General features: G+C 42.2%; 1 protein-coding gene across 4 annotated transcripts in view; it reads right to left on the reverse strand.

Annotated features, from left to right (window-relative positions):
• Positions 1 to 928: 928 nt before the first annotated feature.
• Positions 929 to 23,219, reverse strand: part of LOC135255738 (B-cadherin-like) — a 62,906-nt gene continuing 40,615 nt past the window's right edge. For 3 of the 4 annotated variants that reach the window (XM_064337284.1, XM_064337288.1, XM_064337290.1), the window contains 9 exons: positions 6,775 to 6,903; positions 6,407 to 6,592; positions 6,020 to 6,264; positions 5,450 to 5,592; positions 5,137 to 5,361; positions 3,889 to 4,107; positions 3,163 to 3,293; positions 2,640 to 2,783; positions 929 to 1,800 (listed from right to left, as the gene is read on the reverse strand). In XM_064337284.1, coding sequence (XP_064193354.1) covers positions 1,594 to 1,800; positions 2,640 to 2,783; positions 3,163 to 3,293; positions 3,889 to 4,107; positions 5,137 to 5,361; positions 5,450 to 5,592; positions 6,020 to 6,264; positions 6,407 to 6,592; positions 6,775 to 6,903 — 1,629 coding nt within the window. In that variant the 3' untranslated portion in view covers positions 929 to 1,593. Of the gene's footprint in view, positions 1,801 to 2,639; positions 2,784 to 3,162; positions 3,294 to 3,888; positions 4,108 to 5,136; positions 5,362 to 5,449; positions 5,593 to 6,019; positions 6,265 to 6,406; positions 6,593 to 6,774; positions 6,904 to 6,995; positions 7,169 to 7,369; positions 7,521 to 7,662; positions 7,819 to 7,913; positions 8,049 to 8,527; positions 8,839 to 12,445; positions 12,564 to 13,079; positions 13,426 to 23,219 lie in introns of all 4 variants that reach the window. The other variant, XM_064337289.1, reaches the window with a different exon arrangement.

Here is a 23,219-nt window from a genome sequence, read left to right on the forward strand (position 1 = left end):
AAAACAAGAAAACGGGCCCGGCCCAATTAACATGTGAATACGGAACCTAAAAGCAATGAAAAGCGGATTTCCTCTCAGTGCCAGCCGGGCAACATCCCCATTCTCTGCCGCGGGCAATATTGAATCTCAACACCAACCTCGAATGGCGCAAAAAGAATAGGAAAAAATGTGTGCGCGTATCATTAAACACGTGTGTATTTTTTTTTTTGTTTTTTTAAATGAATTTATTTTTAATATAGCACATCAACAATGCATGTTAAATCTGTTTAAAATGTGATATTTATATTTTACATCACCTGTCTATATATATATATATATATATATATATATATATATAATGAAATATGACCCAAACTCCAAATATTCCCCCAGGTTTTAAAATCGGAGACAGATCAATCTGGTTAAAGACACCTTGGCATGCCAGCAAAATAAAGCCCTCGGTTGTTTCCCGGAGGTGAAAGCAGTCCCCACTGAGTTGACAGCGCCCTCTGCTGTTGTGGAGAGGTCTCGTCTGGGTAGGTTTTTCACTGTTTTTGGACTTTACCATTAACGTGAGGCATAAACAGTTCCCACCGTCCCGCTGAACACCGAATTCTGATTTAGAGTCACTATTCCTGGGGGGAAATTCCCAGTCACAAGGACAAATCTCAGCTTAGTAGAAGCTTTTTACATAGCATGAATATCAAGATGAATGCAGAGAAATTTTCATTTTAGATTTATTCAAAAATATTTGTACATCTCCACTTCCACAAGTGCTAGTGGATAATTCTTGTTGCCTTGCATTCGGACAGCAACAACAATAATAATAGTAAGGCTGAAAAACTGTCAAGCGTTGAATGAACATTCTAACTCATTCTAAACAAAGTGATCCTTTTAAAAAACACAAAAACTAGCAAAATACAGGAACGTACTAAAACATCCAAAATGGTTTGTTTTTGTTTTTTTTTTTTTGTTTTTTTTCTTAAGTTTGCTTTTTTTGTGGTGCAAAACAGGAATTCTGAGAATCCATCTTGGAACAAATTACTGTACAAAAAGAATCTTATATACAGGTAAGGGTGGAACTGGCTAACTGGAGACCAGCAAAGGATTGGAGAGTAGAAGTTCATGTACAGAGCGTATTGCATCCTTTAATATTAACTTCCAAAAGCCTTGTTTCCTCTCATCCCTCACCCCCCACCCCCACCCCCACCCCGCAGCCAAAACTGAAGACCAAGCCCAGAGCTCATTCTCTTAATGGGTCACATATTGACGCACAAATAAAACCTTTCAACACATGCACAGAAAATGGGAGAGAACAAGGCCGTGTGCTTCAGACTCGAGCCTAAGCCCTGGGTTCAAACTAACAGACTGCAGTTTGACCTCAACTCGCCGTTCCTTCTGCCACTTTCACCACACTCCGCGTGTTTTGCGGTCGCTAACAGGGATGGACCAAAAAACATTTTCTTAAAAATATTTAAAAATCCAAATAAATTCCAAACAAATAACGGCAATTCAGAAGTTAAGGACACACCACTTTTTTGGTAAGATCAGATCCCAACCCATGTCCCAATTTGGCTTGAGTGTTGGGAACCAGGCGACTGGGCGAAGAGGATTTTAGTCTTCGCCGCCGCCGTACATGTCCGCCAGTTTCTTGAAGCGCGGCCCCCACTCGGCCAGGCAGTCGTAGTCCTGGTCCTCCCCCGAGCTGGAGGAGTTGAGGGAGCTGAGGGAGCCGGCCTCAGAGCCGCCTCCTTCGTAGTCGAACACCAGGAGGGAGTCGTACGGCGGGGCGGTGGGGTCTCCGTCCGCGGCCTTCAGATTCTGAAACGCACCAGAGGGGGAAGTTTAAAGGATTACAATGACATGGAATATACAATTAAGCTTCTTTTAAAAATAAAAAAAAATGTATTGCCTTTTTGGGACTCCACTTATCACTGAAAAAAATTGCACGCACACACACACACACATGACAAGAAGTATCTGGACACCCCTTGGTCTGGAGCTGTTTTTCATGGTTTGAGCTATGCCCTTTAGTTCCAGTGAAAGCAAATCTTAATGCTACAGCATACAATGACATTCTAGACGATTCTGTGCTTCCTCAACAGTATGGGGAAGGCCCTTTCCTGTTTCAGCATGACAATGCCACCTGGCACACAGCGAGGTCCATATAGAAATGATTTTGTCAAGAACGGTGTGGAAGAACGTGACTGGACTACACAGAGCCCTGACCTCAACCCCATCCAACACCTTTGGGATCAGTTGGAAAACCAACAGCAAGCCAGGCCTAATCGCCCAATCAGTGCCCGACCTCACAAATACTTTTCTGGCTAAATGGAAGCGAATCCCTGCAGCAATGCTCCAACATCTAGTGTAAACCCTTCCCAGAAGAGTAGAGGCTATTATAGCAGCAAAGGGTGGACCAACTCCATATTAATGCCCTTAATTTTGGATGAGATATTGGATGTCAGGTGTCCACATTCTTTTGGCCGTGTAGTGTACGTATACATGCGTGTGAGTATGCACAAATCTTTTTTTGGGTTTAATGCACATCCGTGATAGTGAATAATGAATCCACATTTCAGAACGTGCCAAACACCTTTCCTTGGAATTGTTTTTTCATCAAATTGCACAGAATTGCACAGGCATACAACAGAACTCACATCATCGATGAAGTTTCCAATATCCTCGGGGTTGGTGGGTCGGGTCCGGTACTGCGGAACAGGCAGGAACGTCGGGGCCACGTCATCCCGCATGACATCAGGTCGGTTATCCAGGCCTCTGTGCAGCTGGCTCAGGTCATAATCCTGGATGCAGGACAGGCAACAAGGTTTATTAAAATCCCACGTCCACAACGGAATGTGGCGGCAAAAAAACAAGACCAGGTCAAAACATAGTATATGGCTGGACTGGTGACCAATGGTGTAGCTTCATAACTCAGTGACTCAGTCACAGACATTTGCGTTTGTAGGGCTGGTACCCGCTGTTGCGGTCCAGACAAAAAAAGTACAAAACGTCCAATTACGAGAACCACCATTTCCCATGCAACGGCACAAAGATCACTAAAAGCCAGCGTTGGAATGTTCAAAACTAATCAGGCTGTAAAGGAAGAGGAAGGACAATAATGGCCTAGACTTTGCCATGGTCACCAGGATTTTCTCCTGACACTCGTGCTTAAACACCCACCTGGTCCTCCTCGCCGCCGCCCTCCTCGTCGTAGTAGTAGAGGTTGTCCCGAACGTCATTGTGGAGGAGAGGCTCCTCCTTCATCGGTCTGCTCCTTCTCCTCAAGAACATGAGGAGTAACAGCACCAGCACTGTGGGTCAGAGAGCATGCCGCCATTAACACCTCACAAACAAGCACATACAACACTAGCACTGCATACCACTATTAAAACCACACAAACAAGCACATACAGCACTAGCACTGCGTACCGCCATTAACACCTCACAAACAAGCAACACTAGCACTGCATACCACCATTAACACCTCACAAACAAGCACATACAACACTAGCACTGCATACCGCCATTAACACCTCACAAACAAACACATACAACACTAGCACTGCGTACCGCCATGAACACCACACAAACAAGCACATACAACACTAGCACTGCGTACCGCCATTAACACCTCACAAACAAGCACATACAACACTAGCACTGCATACCACCATTAACACCTCACAAACAAGCAACACTAGCACTGCATACCACCATTAACACCTCACAAACAAGCAACACTAGCACTGCACACCACCATTAACACCACACAGCAAACAAGCACATACAACACTACCATTGTGGGTCAGAGAGTATGCAAAAACTTCTGATGATTTCACTGAGCACTGACTAAGGGTGTTCCAAACACAACTGAAGAAGAAATAATAATACTACTGAATTACTCACGGAGTAAAAGCAAGATGGCTCCCAAAATTCCCAGAATTCCAGGCAGCCCTACACCCGCCACAGCCTTTGCGTTGCACGTGAAATCATCTCCTTTGCAGTCACACACTTTGGCTTGGACGGTGCTGTCCTGGTACAGGCCCTGGCTGTCATACACTCGGAGGATAACGTTGTAATCATTCTGTTCCAGGTGGGTCTTCAGTGCGAGTATTATGCCCGTCTCTGAAACGAATAAAAAACAACAGTTATGTTTTCTGTGATCGGTAGATGTGTGAATGTCATGGAAACGCTAAATTAAAAAGATGTCTTTGTTTTTATATAGCACCTTTCCTACATTGAAATACAGCTCAAAGAGCTGTCCAAACATCAAAAAATAGTGAAGTAAAACATAAAAATCAGCACAGACTGAGAAAACAAAATATATACAAAGTTAACATTAAAATAAAAGCGTATACCATTAGAACACTAAAACCAAAGTAAAAGAAAAAATACAAAAATAAATACCTATATTCGAGAAAACTTTTGCGCAGGCAGGCTAGCATAAGACTTGAGTGGTGGTGACATGGCATTCGTGGAATATGACCATTTGTTGTAGTTTCAACATCGAAACTTGCTTTATTAAAGCACATAACCTCTTCAAAATTCATGGCTGACATATTAAGGGGTCTTTTGTTCTACGACGTAAATTACAACCGATAGAACCTCAGCTATGATTTTCCAAGCTGTAATGTGCTTTAATAAAGATTATTGCAACTACAACAAACGGTCACATTCTGTGTACATCACATCGCCACCCCTCAAGTTTCATACTAGTCCACCTGCACAAGACTTTTCTCAGTTATACACAGTTGGTGTATTTCGGGTAGAAGTAGTTCTCAATGAAACTGAGCACAAATTAAGCTCTGTGGATGTTCGTGAGTAACCGTGGCATTACTGTATATCTGGAAAGAGACGCTCCCGTTGAGTTTTTATTATGTAAATATTAGGTGCATTGAGTGCCACAAAAATATGGGTCGATTGAGGTCCGTTGTATCAAGGTGAAGCGCATTTGGAAAAAGTCAAATCTCAGCAAAACTATTTGGACGAATAGATATTACTCTGGCTAACTGAAAGCAAACTTTAAGTAGGCCAGCAGCTGATGATCTACTGCAAGTGCTCATCTTGGAACAGACGACCAGAAATGTATGAAGGTGCTACACCTAAACGTGGTAAACATCTAAAAGCCTGTTCACCGGGCACAGCGAGGCTTACTTGTGCCGTTCATCCTAGCAGTCCAGTTGTTCTCGCTATCTCCCTGCAGTTCCGCACGGAAAGGGGCGGCGAAGCCCGGCCCGTCTCTGTCAGAGACGGACAGCGTCACGGGCTGAGATTCCTGGTTACAGATCGTAATCGTCCTCTCCTCGATTATGGGAGCGTTGTCATTTACATCTTCCAGCTCGATCAGCAGAGTCCCGGTTCCCGTCGCAGGGATATCATCTAAAAAATAATTAAGAAATGCCTTAGGCTCACAACTTTGAAGGGATAAAAGTAAGCAAGAATGGTACGAAAAAAGAAAAGACAATACCGTTATCAATGGCATTAATGAGGGCCCGGTATTTGCCCTCGATGACGAAGGGAGATTCTCTATCCATGAGGCTCCTGACTTTGATGAGTCCAGTCTCTCTATTGACATTGAGCCATCCAGCAGGATCATAGCCCGATTTATACCTTCAGGGAAACGGGTTGACATTCAGTTTCTTGTTTCCATTCTCTCTCAACCACTACATTGTATAAATTAATCCGCTACTGCACATGGATTTATTTAAGTTTAAGTCAATGGCTACAGTGCCATGAAAAATTAATTGTCCCCTTTCCCAGTTTCATTAAATAAATGAAACAATTTAAAAAATGTGTTTTGTTTACACTCAGGGTCCCTTTGTCTAACATTACATATTGTCTAAAGATCTGAAACCATTGTGACAAATGAGATTAGCATTAGAACATAGAATTGGATCTGCCCTGGTGTGAAAATTTTTTTTGTACATGTATGCTAATGAAGTACAGCTGCAGAAACAAATTAATGAACCTGATTCAGACAAGTCCATATGACAGTTGCCGTATTAAATGTGTTGTATTGCCAGAAACATTCCCTTACCACACTTTCTGATTTCTTGCCGTGTCAGGATCGGTTGCTGTATATGCAATAATGTCGGCCCCAACTTCCAGGTTCTCTGGTTTAATGACCACCCTCTCAGCTGGATTAAAGACTGGAGCCTCATTCACATCCTTCACATTCACAATAACTGTGGCAGTGGAGGTGGGCAGACGGGTGGCAAATGGGGCATCGTTCTCCACAGTGACCAACAAGGTGTAGTGTGCATTCTTCTCAAAATCAAGGCCCTGAATGGCGAGAGAAAACATGCAATTAATTTATAAATCATTTTAAACTTATAACAGTCTGGCAAAAGACTTGGTGCTGAATCAATATTGCATGGTTTAGAGACCCTTTGAGATGTTTTGTCTCCAGAACATGGATTGTTACCTTGACTGTAGTAATAATGCCCTCCAGCTTGCTGGGTCCAGTACTGACATTGAAGAAACCTCCATTGTTTCCCTCAATAATCCTGTACTTAGTTGTCCAGGCCGGTGTGTGAGGTTCATCCCCATCAGTCACTGGCATTTTCACCACCTCGGCACCCACTTCATTCTCAGGGACAGACACTGTGTACTGTGAAGGAGAACGTTTACAGTATGTGTGTTACACAAAGTATATGACCCAATTCAACTCAACAGCTGTTGAAGGATGCTTCTTAATCATAAAAAGAAACTGCACAGCTCACCACACTATGAATAGGAACAACTTGAATATCACTCAATGTAACTGAAAAGTACCAGTTAAAGGTCACTTACTGAACTCTGCACAAACTGAGGAGCGTTGTCATTGCTGTCGGTTACTGTGACGATTGCTGTGCAGGTGGTTGCGAGGCCTGTCCCCATCATATCAGCAGCTTGAATTATCAATGTGTATTTAGGGAAGTTCTGCAAAAGGAAACACAAAATAGTTTTACTATTTCTAACTGGATATATTCTTGTCTATTATGTCCATAATGTCTGTTTTTTTAATCATATACCTCTCTGTCCAGCCCATCTGTATTCAGTTGGATCCCTCCAGTCGAAGGGTTAATAAAGAACATATCTGCTTTTGGACTCTCTGGGTTTTGGGTCAGAAGTTTGTATCTAATGTCAGCATTCTCTGATCCTGGTTCATCTTTATCAATTGCAGTCACCTTCATGAATTGAAAACCTTAAGAGGGAAAATGAATGAACACAAATAAATATCAAAACAAAAAATATCATTTGATTCAACAGAGCACCACTGCGACTGTTTGTGATATTGCAACTTGGGCAGTCAACCCGGCTTGTGGATATCGATACTGCTCTCAAAGAATATGCTACTGTTATTATACCATACTGAATTTTCATATTTGCCATAAGATGAACGTACCTTTGGGGGATGATTCGGCTACGTCGCCCAGGAACGGATCCATGGTAAATTCGGGTCTGTTGTCGTTCTGATCGATCACATTGATGATAATGTCCATGGGATCCTCGGCCCGACTGGCACTGTCACCCAAAGCGACAGCGTGAGCCAAGAGCTAGAGAGGGGGAAGAGAGGAAAGAACACGGGCCTACAGTTACGGTTGGGACCTCTAATAAATCTCACAAAAAATAAAAATAAAGACTTGGCCATTGCTGATACTTGGTAATATCGTCTTGTTGCTGGAAAAACAAACTTACTTTATATTTATCATTCTTCTCTCGGTCCAAAGGCTGGGTGACACTGAGCCAGCCAGTATCCCTGTTAATGGTGAAAAGCCCAACAGGGGCCTCATCTGCCCCAGGCCCAGTGATGCTGTATTGCACCTTCACTTCCTTATCCCGGCTGGATCGGATCTGCAAATGCAAACGCAACCAGGCGTCACTGAATAAAACACGACTGAACTACTACCAAACTCAAAATTGGCAAAAACGCAGCCACGGGCACATACCTGCACCATGAGTTCTGGGAAGGGGCCTCTTCGATTTTCCGAGACGCTGATGGGGGGAATGACCCAGTCCCTCTTCCTCCTCTTCAGTCCTTTTGAAGAGTGTGGAAACACCAGCTGTGGCAGAGCTGCAGAGTGCTGAAGAAGGAAGGAACTATCAGAAATGCTTCCAGGATGTAGCCGTCGCCTTAGAAACCTTTACATCAGACACTATCCATTCTCCCCACATTGCACCGTTAAGCAGTACTGCAAAGGTATACTCGTTTCTCTCATTTTGAAGGGATTAAAAGATTTTTAAAATTTTATATAGGCCTATATATATATATATATAGATATACATATAAAGTACAACTCATTTTATTGATTGCTGCTTGGCTCTTTTCACTGATTATAATATTGAGCTTGTCATTGATAAGTTAAAGCTGCACAAGCTGCTTCCGAGCTCAGAGCGTGTTCATTTCACCGGCCGGTCCAGAACTCTGCGGCTCACATCTCCACGGTTCTGCTCAAAACCCGTACTAGGGTGCCCTGCCTGCATGCAACTTCCCCTTCCCAACAGCAGATGGCGCTGTGGTTCCCTACGGTAGCTTGCACAAGACAGGCCAATATTATATTACCTCTTCAGGAACGCCATCCACCTCACTGTGTTCGGATTGCTGGTGGTCATCGGTGTGGTGGTGGTGGTGTTTGTGTTCGTGGTGGTGAAGCTGGTGGTGGCCGCCGTGGCCGTGTTTGCGTACGTGCACCACTCGGACTGTGGCCGACCTGCTCTCGCTCTTGGAGCCCAAAATGGCGATCGTGAAATTCCTCTCTCCGCCGTGCAGCTCGACGGGCTTCTTCAGGCGCACTGTTCCGTCAGAGTCCACTTTAATGTGAGAATTAAGGCGGAATAAGACTTTCCTGTCGCCACCGCAGTCATCAAAGTGCACTGAAACAAGAGCAACGGGACATTACATTACAGGCATTTAGCGGACTTACACAACATTTACATAGCATTTTACATGGTAAACATTTATACAGCTGGATATAACCTGAAGCAATGCAGGTTGAGTACCTTGCTCAAGGGTACAACGGCAGTGTCCTACCCAGGAATCAAACCTATGACCTTCCGGTTACAAGTTCAGTTCCTTACCCACTGTGCCGCCAAATCAAACACTATCAACACACACCACGCTATCAATAGCAAAGAACATAAACATTATCATCATGTCAGAAAGGACTATAATTTTTTCATGCATTGAAAGCCATATTCTATTATTCAACAGAACAAATAATCACATATTTAATATTACTTTTTTACAATAATAATTGTAAAAAAAAAAAAACAATAAAAAAAACAGTAAAAATTGTATAAAAGCTGCTTTTAATGCTGTCCTTGTCACATCGTAGCAAATGCATGCACAATAAATACACCACCACACTGTTGTGTCACTTAAACCATGATGGAAATGCTTTGGACATGGTAACAATACGGCATTAAGCGCATTTGGAGTGCTTAAACAGGGAGGAACTGATTAGAGTGCTAGTGGTTTAAAAAAAAATACTGTGAATTAATAATGCCACTGTATGTTAGCAATGTAAAAGTAGAAAACTGCCTTTGAACGTGGTCTGCTACAATTAAGATGAATCACATTTCAAGGGCTAATTTTTTTTTTTTGTGGGTAAGGGTGCCCTTCCAGCAGGAAAACATTGTTTTCCTGGTTAAATGGATTGCATGTGCAACTGCACCCTTTACAAGGGGGAAGTGTAAGCAGAAACACCCCCCCCCCCCCGCAAAGAAATAAAAGCACTATCTTGGTGACCTTCAGACCCTGGTTTCTCCAAGGTCACAGCTTTCAAAAAATCTACATTGTATATGGTTTGCTTTTCAGGTGGGAGTTGTCAGAATGTCCCTCTTGAAAATATCAACTGAAGAAATGCAACGTAAACGTCAGTTAATTTAGTCTTTTTGTGCACATTACTCCACCCTCCTTCAACGAGGCCAGACTGAAAAGACTGAACCATCACAATAAGAGGCTTAAGCAAACAATGCGAATATGATCTCTTCCCTTCTTGGGACAGATGGAACAGACTACCCATTATATTCAAATAAAAAGAAAAAAAGAAGGTATAGGCAATCAGTTTGTTCATTGGGACTTCCTATTGCAGCGAGGAAAATATGTTTTAAACACAAAGCAAATTCATGACACCGACCAGACACACTTCGCAATCCATGTGTGAACAATAGGAACGTGGAAAGTACCCTTGTCACTGTGATGTTAAATTAGTTTCACGGAGGGAAGACCATGCCTCCAGTCTTTACCCTAATTAACGAATATAATTCCTTATACTATTTAATAAGGAAATTTTAAACCAGAAGTTATGAAGATATGAATGGGGGAAATTAAACTCTACAGAGAACAGGCAAGTATTAATTCCTGTCTTGTTGTTTTTAAAATTGACATGCATATTTTTTTAACTGAAATATTAAGTGACAATTTGTTAATTTACACAAGTAAAAACCAATGTGCTTGCATGATTGTACCAAAGATAAAAAAACAGGCAAACCAGCAAAACATTTTCATTTGTAGGACTAACGATTTATAAATTGGGTCCTCCTACACCAAAAAAAAAAAAAACAGCCAAGAAACAGCAAAGTCATTTCAGTACAGTCTATCCAAAAATTCCCTCCTTAGCCAGAGTAACGTGTGCGGTGGCACAAAATGGCTGCCATACTGTACATTCCCCAGGAGGGCACAATATACGGGGGGTGGGGGGGGGGGCAGTTAACCGCCTTGTCACTGGAAATGAAAGCCACTATGTAAAAGCAAATCGTGCTCATCCTCATAGGCAGTGCAGGTTCTGTCCTGTCCATTTCCTCTGACTGCACATATACCCATTAACCAATGGGCAAAGTCCATTTGAGCTCTTGTTCAGACAAAGTCAAATCCACGCATTAATCTGCAGTCTGTCCACTACTGTAATGAATTAAAAATTATTTTAGGGACAAATATCCTCAACTGACAGTGTCTGGTATTGGCACAAATCAAGTTTCACTTTCCATTCAACAAATACACTCAAACTACCCTCCACATGTTAAATCTAACAGCTGAGCTGGATAAAATAAGAACTGCAGTTCCTAGAAGTTTCGAAGCTCAGATTGGCTACAACCACACAGCCGACAGTCAAAAAGAATGTGAAAGTGAGGGAACAAAGGTTGCCAATTACCCAACCGGACAAAAAAAAAAAAGGAATAACAATCTAGTACAGGCCTATATTTTTTCCTCTCAAGGTCAAAACAACAGTGTCTAAAGAATAATATTTTTAATATAAGTTCAGTTCTTTTTTAAAAACGAAATTCGGTTTGACATACAAAATTCAACTCTGTGCAGCGGTTTCCAACAACCTCGTGAATTTTGGGTGCCATAACCCCCCCCCCAAGACCTCCTCCCGGCTTCCTTACGCCACACTCTTAAGTCAAAACCAGTTCTTCTCCCTCGGCAAGTACAAGCTTGAGCGTACACGCCCTGCTACGAAACGGACAGGAACTTGCAGCACAGCTCACGAATGACGTCACTCAGGCCAGCCGGCTGAACTACAATTCCTTCTTCCTGGTACACCTAGACACCACCTCACCCCTTCCAAAAAAGCGGAATAAAATCCGCTGAATTCACAAATAAGCAGGTGCTCTGAAACAAAAGACCCCACTTTGTGGTAGTTAAACGTTCTGCCAGAATGACTGACCTTCACATTCTGACCAAGGTGAGGCCCAGCGATAGCTGTGCGTTACCTGCAATGCTAACCGCCAAAAAGACAATGCAACTCAGAAGGGAACAAACAGCACAGTCAGGCATGTTTGCTGGCTAGGGAGAGGCCTATCTCCACAGCTGTGCTGGCAACAAACAGAGCTGCTTATCAAGAAGGGAGACAAGAGGTTGCTAATCATTAGGTCATGAGAATTAAAAAAGAAGTTTAATACAGCAGAAACTTGACATAAATAGACTTTTTATACAGTATACAAAATTGGAAACTGTGCAGCCAGGATCCTACAATTATATACTCGTAAAATTTAGTGGTCAACATTGCCGTCTGTATGCCATTAATTAAAAGGGAACAGGCTCAACGTAAATACCCTCCAGGTCAGGGTAGTGACAACAGTATTAACCGAAGGCAAGACCCGCAATTAAAACGGCTAACTTTTAAACACCTGTCCTGAATGTTTTGTCTAAATGCAGTCTGCACGCACACTGTCAACGGTCACATTATGGCAAATGGAGGCTGTCTGGAATATACACGAAACAAACATAGCCAAGCCGTCATTCGTAATTAAAGAAAGCCATCTACAGAGCAAACACCTTTGTACTACAATGCATTTCAGAATTTAAAAAAAACAACAAGTGGCGGGTAAACAACTGTGAGATTCGACGCTAGGTGACACCACGAAAACGCCCAACAAGTAATTTTCCAGAAGGGAGTTTCCTGGTGCGTTTTGAAGGCAGACAGGCTGAACTTAAAAAAAAAAATTTTTTTTGTAAAGTGTAATTGGGCGTTCTTACCTTTTCCTAGCCTCGTTCCCGTGTGAAGATGCCGTCTGTGCACTGAGAATTCAAAAACTTCTGAACCGAAACTTGGTTGGCATGGCACTCCCTCTTCACAAAATCCTGACCTGAACGCCTGAATTACGAAATAAATTAATGAAATTACACTCAGGTTTGTGGGAATAAAACTAGATCTGATATTCCAGAGCATTTAAAAAATATTTCTCTGGCAGGCAAGAGTAGCTCCATGTTTGCATTTGGGCTACAATATGCACTCCACGGATTTCAAAGACTTCAGCCGGATGGTAAGTTATGTGACCATTTGAAGTATGTATCTTTGATTATACAATAAATTTAATTGTCGATAAAACAAATTAATAATTAGTACGCTTTTAATTTCAAGACTGTATATAAGCAATTGTGTAAGCTGCTATCGCGATTCAACAATCTGAATAAAAAATAAACACAAGTTATGCGAAATCAATCAAATGTTTTACCGTAACCATGTATAACTACATTACTTCGTGACTCTATATGAATTCTTTCTAGATTTTCACCTGAGTGATCCAACACAATTTTTGTCTCTAAGGTACAGTATATATTTCGCATAGACCAAACGATTACTTAGAAATAATTGCGGAAAAAGTCTTACCTGTGCCAAGAGAAGGATTACTCCTAACTCTAAACTTCTTAGACGCCCCATCCGATTAAAATCCTTATCGTAAAGTCTCTATAAATGTAAAACGAATAAAAAGAATAAATCCGTTCCGCGTTGCTCTTCTCAACAGTATTCCCTTCTCGGAGGTGTTTTCGGTGTGCACAGCAGTTCTAATTAACCAAAGCAGGTAGTTTCGGGGGAAGTGCTGACGTCAGTGGGCAGGTGATTTCTCCAAGTATGGGCATGGATCCTTCTTATCCGCACGAACTGTATCAAGGTGATATCTTTGCTGTTAGGCGGGTCCTAATGCCAGCTGACGATTCCAGATCTGTGAATTCCCCTTCAGACAAAACTGGGAAAACATCAAAAGAGTTAGGAATTTGTACCTGTGTCTTAAACTGCATATAGATATCAGTTTACTCCTATTCAGTCATTAATATTCCATAAGTATTTTCATTTTTAATTCTCGCTTACAACGTTAACATCAATTACCAAGTCAAAATGACAACAATTGTCTTGTAGGAATTGGCACAGTCTCCATACAAAAGAAAGGCATTATATTGTCAGGAATAATTCTGTTACACAATGAAAAAATAAATAAATACATTTAAAAAAAACTCTGTATACCTACTATAATTGATAAAGAAGTTGCTCTGGTGTGAAAACTAATGGCTAGACAAGCCAGATGCTGTATTTCCTGTAGGAATTATTGAATGAAGACACATCTTTTGTACCTTTAATTTGGTCCATCCTAATGCAGCTCCATTTTTTACATTCTATGGCGGTCAACTCCTGTCTCCTAAGGATCTGTCTTTGCAGTGGCTCCAGAGGAGTGACTGTGCATCTTTAACAAGCCCCTCCCCCCACCCCTTACCCTTCATGGGTGAATCTGGACATCTCTTTAGTCTGTACACAAGCACTTCCACTTCAGATGTATCCACTCACTAATCATTACACCCTTCCAAACTACTTCCTTTTTTGCTACTGAGGTTCACAAAGGTGCCGTACGCCCAGTCTTACTGACCACGTCAGCAACGGCATACTGTTCGATCTGTGCGTAATCCCAAACTCTACTGAAAAACCAGTCAAAACAACCGATTAGCCAGGTCCACCACACCATGAGTATCTTGCCTTTTCTGTCAAATCAGTGATTATTTGCCACAGACTTCCCAAACTTGGGGCATTGGTCTACATCTTGGGGGGGGGGGGTTTCCACAGGTACCCGAAGGTGCTGCAGGGAGTCCCATGACAGCAGCCACAAGCACATTGATTTTTCTGACAGACCTAACCTAGCAAACTTCAAGCATGGAGTATTTTAAGAATGAACCAAGAGCACAGTTTTTTCCCCTAAATACGTGACGCACATGCCTGACTTGCTTTTAACTCCTACGAGTACTCCTACTGGTTAACAGCTGATACTTTAGCCCCGACCATTATGAGAAATCCATACAAAGCACCCATGCGATGTCGATACTGAAGTACATGGTGCTTACTCATCATTTGCGGGTTTCTTCTTACTTCCCGATTGGTAATTTAGATATAAATAATAAAACAGGGAGAAGGGAGTCAACGAGGGACAGCCCATCAGCGGTCTGTTTCAGTATTCAGAGCTCCTACAGGTAGTTAACAAAACAACAACAATAAAAAAGAAAGAAGAAAAAAAACAGTTCTGAATAGTACAGAGGGTGTGTAATCGTCTGGGTGTGTTTTCCTGGCATTGGTTGTACATGCATACCCTTAGGGTGATGTCAGTCATTATTCCTTAATGGTACTAAATGATCACCACCCACAGAGCACTGTCCACAGAGCACAAGAAGTGAGATCTGAACCCAATCAAGCATTTGAGAAAATTCTCGCATGACACCCGAGACACCATTTATATTGATGTGGTGGCACTTTTCTTGGTGTTTGCATTTTTAAAAGTTTTTTTTTTTGGTGACACTTTTTTGTATGCTACATGCACTGCACAATTAGTTACAACGGCAACCGCAAAACCAGTTTGGAGACAAATGGCAAAAATTTCACACAAGCAGACTTCCTGTTCTTTTCTCTTTTTTTTGTTTTGTTTTTTTTTAAAGAAGCTACACCGACACGTGTTATTCGCTCTCCGGAACCAACAGCATTTTCCTTTTGAGCCAGGCCCTTCCCAAGCGTCAGGAGGGGGAAGAGAACCGCGCACAAAACCGTGATGGAGCCTGATTCTGAAAATCAACTTTAATCGTTCTGCAGAGTCGAAACAAACAAGCGGCATTCCTCACAGGGACTTTGGGTTTCGGGATCTCACAAAAACCTCCTGCGGCTCTGTTAATCATTCATGGCTGCGTCCAGCTGCATCGATCCGTTCCTGCTAGGCCTTCTCCAAGCCAGCCCACATTAATGCGCAGTTTAGCGTAAGAGCCCGTCCCCCCCATTAGCCTTACAGTTCGGCCTGCGTTTACGGGCAGAGGAATTTACAGCCAGCGGTCAGATGTTAAAGAGGCACCGAGGGTGCTGCTGTATCAGAATATAGCCCAGGCTACGCATTCTGTTTCAGATGCTTTGCATGTATAAATTGGCCTTATAAGGGATGTCGACTCTGCTTCTGGTGTGTCCGATTTAACTCCGTCCCCAGGAGTTCATTTTAAGACTTGATAGATACTTGATTAAATACACATTAAGTTTTACGGTGCTCGTGTTGTTTTTACAGAGAACAGCTTGAGCTGTGTTGCCCTGTAAGTTCCTGTACAGCAAGTACGAGATGATCAGAAATGGAAAAAATGCAGCCATTATCGATTTGATCTGATTTCTGGTGCTAAATCAACCTATTAACAAAATACAGAAAGTAAACCAAAGCTATTGAAAATAAACAAAAACAGCACTTTGGCTCAATGCACTCACAGCATTTACTTGCACCTGCCTGTTACAGTGAAATGGCACCTTTTTCATTTGTAGTGGCACCATGCCTGAGGTAAGGCAATGGACTAGGTGGGTAGAATGCTGTGCTTGACAATGCATTGACCTGCTAGGGTTTATCGCTTCACAATCTTCAGTGTAGACCGGTAATATGAGTCTTACAATAAAAAGACAAAAACCTAGTAGATGCAGCTTCTTCCTTATTGTTATTCTGTTTTAAGGAGGGGTAATATCTCATTTATGGGTTACATTATTGATAGCTAATACATTTGTGGTACTAGAGTTACAATAAATAATATACCGTCTATGGCTGCACAGTTTTTGTTTTTAAGTTATTTAAGCGGTTGGCCCTATGCCTGTTCCTCCATCATTTTACGCGGCTATATTTTCATAATTATAAGTGGGATAACATAAAAAGTGTTTCTCAGACTGCTGGGTCTAGCTTATTTGAAGGTTGCAGGGTTTTTTTCCCATGATCAGGTATTACCTAACACGCATGCAAGTACCTACCTCACCCTGGGGCCTGTCAGCTCAAGAGAAGCCAAAGTTTAGGCAGACAGAGTGACTCTTCTACTCCTGAAAATCTATTTTCAGGACAAGCAAGCTAGCTACAATAATAATAACCACATATAAAAATAATAATAACCATTTATATTGCAGCCAAAGGGTATGTGAGCCCTAGACAAATGAGAATCCGGTAACAAGCATGTTGACGACAAATAAATTTATGTTTGAATGTAGCATGTCCAGCAAGCTAGTGCTCGTTTTTATATTTATTTTTTATAATAGTAGCTAGGTGTAGTTAGCTCATGTTTAAACTGGCATGAGAAAGGGTAAAATAAGCTAGCAACCTGGTGAACAAAATTATTTAAACTACATAATATTGTTTAATTAACTGAACACTCCTCACAATTTAACCAGCTAACATTAGCAAGCTAGCAGCTGGCAGTAATCAATGGGTGCAGTCGCCTGATAGTGAACCCAAACTACTTAAATAACCGGAGTAATATTTTAATTAGCGAGGTAATGTTACAGATTATAGATAGCCAGAATTATGCTAGAGCTGTGTTCAGTCACAGGTAACACATGAAAGGTAACAATGAAGGAAAAACAAAGTATAGTGAAAGCAGGTGCTTCCACACAGGTGTGGTTCCTGAGTTAATTAAGCAGTTAACATACCATGCTCATTGTTGGGTATAAAAATGGTGGGCAGACCATTTGCCCATTATTTTGGCTACACTGGCTAGAAGAAGAGATCAATTTTTTCTTAAATATCACGATGTTACCAATCAGTGGCACGTATGAATCAATTTCGATTTTCTGGCCAATGAGATGCCACTAGTTTTGCTTGCGACTACAGCAAACAAAGTCACACAGTTTTCACTGACAGAACTACATCTACTTTTGATCCATTATGTTGAAGCTGTAGTCAAGTTGTTCCCCTTTAGAGAACACAGTGCTAATTCAACATTATTTCCCTATTTTCAAGATTTCCGCTTAGCATTTTACGGATCAAACCAAACTTTCATGCAAACTCACAGAACATAATCTCATGACTTCCTTTTATAAATTAGGAGTAAAATGATCAGGCAATTTTCTGATCTTATCCTCGTTCTCTCCATCTCTCTCTCTCTCTCTCTCTCTCTCTCTCTTCTTTCTTTGTTCTGGATTGTCCAGAGATCTTTAGATTAACCTTACTCCCCAACCCACAGAACAGCAACCCTAATTGTGTTAGTCACAATTTGTGTCTGTTCTTGAATTCCCATTTTGAAATATAAAAAGCAGGCTGATATTGGCATAATGGAACTGCGTCATTTCGGAGGCTGGCTGACTTATGTGCCTGCTGTTTAGAGACATTCAGATAGACACTTAGTTGTTCTCTGAGGGAAAAAAATTTGGGGATATAACTGCCATCTGTGGCTTTAAAGTCACTGTGTCAAAGACATTTCCTTTAAATAAAAAATAAGCAGAGTTTGTGACCACTTCTGCTGCTGAGTTTCATACATGAAACGCACATATGCTGTGAAGTGGAATTTGTTTCACCATTAAGTTCAAACATTATTTTACGTAAGTAAAATTTTGGTTTTCAAATTGTCGAGAAAATTCATGCCCAAATCAGTTCAGTTCTCGTTTTAAGATCAAATGTATGCTGTCGTGGGAAAAACACATTCTTCAGGCGCCCACTTCAAAAGAACAACACACCCTATGCCTCCCCAGGACGTTCAAAAGGTCTGTCTGAAATTAAAGGAAGTCGCATTATGGCAAAACTGGGGAGTGTTTGTTTTGCATTCTTTTAGTATGGCTATCTTGGCTTGAACATTAACCTCACAGGACGGACGCAATAACTCGGTAAATCAACCACTGTATTTGCATATTCCTGCTGAGGGACTGTGGACTAGTCTGAGATTCTTTCCCAGGAAGGGCACGGTGACTACGGTACAGCAACTGGGTGATCAATTCAAGTAGTCGCAATTGAGTCATAACCTGTGCCTCATGATGTCACTACCACAAACCTTTACCCTGGTTGCTAAACTAAGAGACAGCTCCGCCTACTTTACGATCGGGGATTAATGGTAGGCTACTATTGATACTAACTGAAGAGTTAACGTTAACAGTTAACAGCTTTTTCGTCTGAGCTACTAGCTTTTCCCTTGCCCGCCTTCAGAAATCCTAGTTGTTAATAGGCTGTGGTGACATTTCACCATGATAGACAAACAGTTCAGTGACTTTGGTTCACTTAAGGTGTTAATGATGTCTCTGTGCCAGTCAGGCATTTAAACATGATCTACAGAAGGTAATAGGTAAAGTACTCACCCAGTCAATGGACTAACTTTTAAACTAATACTGTTGTGAGCAGATCCCCATTATGTATTTGCCAGGTGCAATAGAATTTGGTTGATATAGATAAATACAAAAGGGTGTTAGTGTCATATGCTGAACATATCATAAACATAAGGGTCAATAAAATACATTTTAACAGATGTGTTTCAACAGTGCCAATTTTTTCATATTTGTTTTCCAAACCATTTCCTCTCAAGTCTTTTGTCCCATAACCAAAACCCCTTAATAGCTTACCCTGACCTGGGGATATTATGGAAGATGGTTGCTTATTTTACCAACCTGCGCTCATTTAATCCCGCGCTTGGTTTCTCAATCTGAAAGTGAAAATGTAAGGCTGCGGAACGACTCATTCAGACGAGGCATCCCGTGCCAGTACTGTCTGCTGCCTGTAAGCTCCTAGGGCGTCGTCCAGAGTTTAGGAGGGTTCAGTTGGTTAAGGTGTTCCGTGTTTCATCGCTCTCTAGCGAATCCCCACCCCCCAGTGGTCAATCGGGGGCCCGTGGGCTGCGTGTTAAAGCCGCATATGAAAGGTCCTCCTCTGACTCCACTCTGTGGGGGCTTAGCTGTAGCCTGCAGTGTGACAGGAAGCGGACTGGTGACACCACGTTTTTCGTCGGACAACCGTGGATGTCTACATTCCCCAAAATCGGCACTGGGCTGCCGTTCCAGACAGTTGGGCATTCTAAAATAGGGTGGGAATTAGACATGCTCAGCATCCAAGCTGGGTGCCAAATTTATTTGTTTATTTATTTTTTCTTTTTAAAAAACAAAGAGAAAATGCATCCTAAAAATTCAAAAATGACAGTTTTTCTCCCAGATACAATAGCTATGTTTGTAACTTAAAACTCTTTTCAATTTTAGCATTCTGATCATGTTATTGTCTTATATTTGTGCTAACAGCACTGTGTAGTGCACCTGAAAGGTGCTAAACAAACTTATTATTTTTACCATCACCCGAATTTTAAAGCCATCTGGAATGCCCAAACACGGCTGTTCCATTGCCACCGCACCCTCCTCCAGTTTGGGCACACTAACACAGATGTCCAATGCAGTACATGCTGCCAGCCAACTGCCAATTTCCCACTCTGAAGCACAGCCGGCTGAGCTTCCTCAGCACCTGGGACCTGCAGTCTGCACAGGTGGATGGCAGTAAAATTTGAAAAACGCTCCTGGTCATCTTTGATCATTTTAAAGGAAACTTGTAACCACTAACCACAACCTGCACTTATACTAAAGGACAATTTTGTTTTGAATATCGGTGAAAATTGCTTTATTTTATTGGCAGTGATCTGCAAACATTTTACCGATGACATTTCTCATTTTTTTGAAAAAAAAAAAGAAGTAAAAAATAAGACATGGGGGTTACCCAGGCAACTTCAGCCCTGCCTTTCTGGGTGATGGTCTATCTCTAGAACAGCAAAGTCTTCAACACCCCATTTCTAGTTCCGGTGTCGTTGTGATATGACGACCTTTTATTGGATCACATGACTGTGTACTTTGAAACTTAGTTTTGCTCTTGCGTGTGTATATTTAGTTACGTTAGTTAACCCAGTAGCCTCGCTGGTAGCCTTGCAGTGCTAACTTTTTTAGCCTGCAGGCTAGGCAAGGGCGAGTATGTGAATAAGCACACGTTTGTGCGTTTCTAAAGTGCACAATCATGTGATAGTGTTATATCCAATAAGGGGTTGACGCATCACAATGACACTCGAAACAGGAAATAGGGCGTCGCAGATTTCGCGGGTGTTTAGTTTAGTTTATTTTAGTTTATAAGGATCCCCATTAGCTGTTACACATGGTAACAGCTACTCTTCCTGAGGTCCACATAGAACAATATACAAACAAACACACTCCCAGTCTTCACAGTTAAAATGGGAAATGTGATTCTCGTACACATTAGGCACTGACTCGCCTAGATGTGCTCAATGGGAGCCCAAATGGTTTCCTCTTAGTAACTTGTAATTTCTTGGAAACTCCAGGTTGAAGTAAGGTCAGATTCACTGGCCTCAGAATATGTGGTGACTGTACTGCAGGGGTGTTGTTTATGAGGGCTGATATTACAGGCCTAAATGATCTGTAAAATGGTCACTGAGTGAACAGCCCAGTTTCGATAAGGAAACAAAAGACCCATTTGTTTTTTCTCACCCCAGCGCAGCTTGCTTGCAAAAGATTATTTGCAGTGGTGTTTTTGCTACAGAAAAGCCCTGCAGCAAAACGAGTTTTTAGTCAAGGCCACTGTGACCACTGCTATGGAATGGAATGAAAATTTGTCATACATTAACCAGGGTAGATTTTTTTTCTTCTCAAAAGTGTTTCCTTGAGTTTTAACATATCAACAAATATTTGGTTTTGACATACCGGCTTAATCTTCGGTGTCAGGGTGCGCTTAGTTCACGGCATAATAATTTAAAACGTATTCAGTGTACTTTGAACAACTTTGTATTTGTTCTTGAATATTTGCAACGAAGTAACTCACGGTGTAACACTGTTAGCTCTCCCTTGATCTGTGCAAAGAGACTGTATTTTTCTTGTACCATTTTTCCAGGAACAAACCCAGGGGGCACAAATCTGGAATAAAACAGTGTGATGGTAGTGATCATGAATTATGTATACAGCTTAGTGTTCTGTGGTTCAAACAAAAGACTGTCTGCCTGTTGGGCGACAAAGGGAAACAGGGCTAGGTAGTGCTTAGTGGGGGGAAGGGTGCTTATTTGCGCATGGGAGATAACAGAGCTTTTATAGCACCATGAAAGCATGTTCCTGCAGGTTGGAGTCAGAGAGAGAGAGAGAGAGAGAGAGAGAGAGAGAGAGAGAGAGAGAGTGAAAAATGCTAGCTCCGTCCTAGTTTTCACCCACATCAAAGCAGGATTCTGTGACACTTGATAGACTTGACAGTCGGCTCATAGGTATCACACGGATTTAGTTTTAATTCTTTTTTTGGGGGGGGGGCGGGGGGGAAGGGGTCTGTTGAACATGTGTTCTGTACAGTATTCATGAAAACAGGCTTAAAGAGACCTTTTTCACTGCTGGTGTTCGGGAAGTGGACGCTGGCTTTTTTTTTTTTTTTAAGTTTTAATCAGTTCAGATTCATCCATTGGCTGTGCTGACTGACTGCCCTTTCTTGCCCTGTCCATCTTCTTAAAAGCCCATCAAGTGAGCGGAGGCACTCAGATGCTACCAACGCTTAAGGCTGCGTAAAGCCTTAAGATCGCATCGCGCTGCGGAATCATGTTTCCAAACAGTGGAAGCCATTCTTCTCCTCCCAGTTATCTGTCGAGCTAAGCCAGGAAATACGTGCTCGGATTTGTCCAGAAAGTCAGACTGGGCCACATTTCCCCGCGGCTTGGAGACAAGACCTGTCTTGTCTTGCTCCGGGTGTCGTCTCCAGGAATGTGAGCCGGACCTCTCGTCTGACACCCCGCCACTGAAGCCCCCAAAATCCCCCCACCCACCCAACCAACCAACTCGACCATGACATATCCTTAACTACTGGTCGGAGCATGCAGCACTAGAAGGATCTAAGCCATGCTTAACATTTGTTTAATCACATGACCAAATTTAAATTTAATTTCTAAAATCTCTGTCAATAATCTTGAAAATGTTTTATATACCGTACATTATGCTCATTAGAATGTAATTATTATTTGCAATCCATATTCTACTTGAAGCAGCTGAAGCAGCTGTTGGGATTGGCCTGAACAAATTTATCTTGGGACAGCTTTTATTTCCAGGCAAACTGAGAGATTTTATACCAGTTCAATGATGGTCTGCAACACTCGTGATATAGTCTACTGGTCTTACGGGTCTCTGTGTTTTGGATTTTGGAGAACGGGATCACGAAAGGACTTGGAAAACCCCTTGAACTGTATCTCAGTGTCCTTTGTAATCCTTCCTATACTGGCCTTTGGCCACCACCACCCCAGCCTGGTTTCTACTGTCTCAATGAGAGAGCCTCCAGGTTTGGCAGTTATCTTGACCGTCCAATTCCGCCAAAGCACCTGGGGGCCTCTTTCAACCCCCACGTCGGATGACGTTCACTGCAAAGAGCTGTGTGGCTGAAACTAATGAGTATGCTGAGGTGGGGGGGGGGGGCTCTCACAGCAGCTGAGAGGGTGGGGTCCTGTGTCAAGAAGTCACATGACTTAACATTCCAGGGAAGAGAGGATTTTGAGTTGTTTGGCGGGGCGGGGGCGCGCGGTGGGGGGGGGGGTGCAATGTCGTCTGTGCACATTGAGTCTCCTTACGCTGTTTACCGTGCCTCAGCATATCAGCATACTTGCAAGCTGTTTACAGAAAACAGCCTCTGTTCATACCGGCTTATTGTTGAGCAGAGAAGGAAAAGTTACTTTGGTAATAGATTTCCCAGGTGAACCACAGCGAGGTGAGGGTTGATCACTCACACCC

This window comes from Anguilla rostrata, chromosome 5, assembly GCF_018555375.3.
Source record: "Anguilla rostrata isolate EN2019 chromosome 5, ASM1855537v3, whole genome shotgun sequence".
Classification (NCBI taxonomy): domain Eukaryota; kingdom Metazoa; phylum Chordata; class Actinopteri; order Anguilliformes; family Anguillidae; genus Anguilla; species Anguilla rostrata.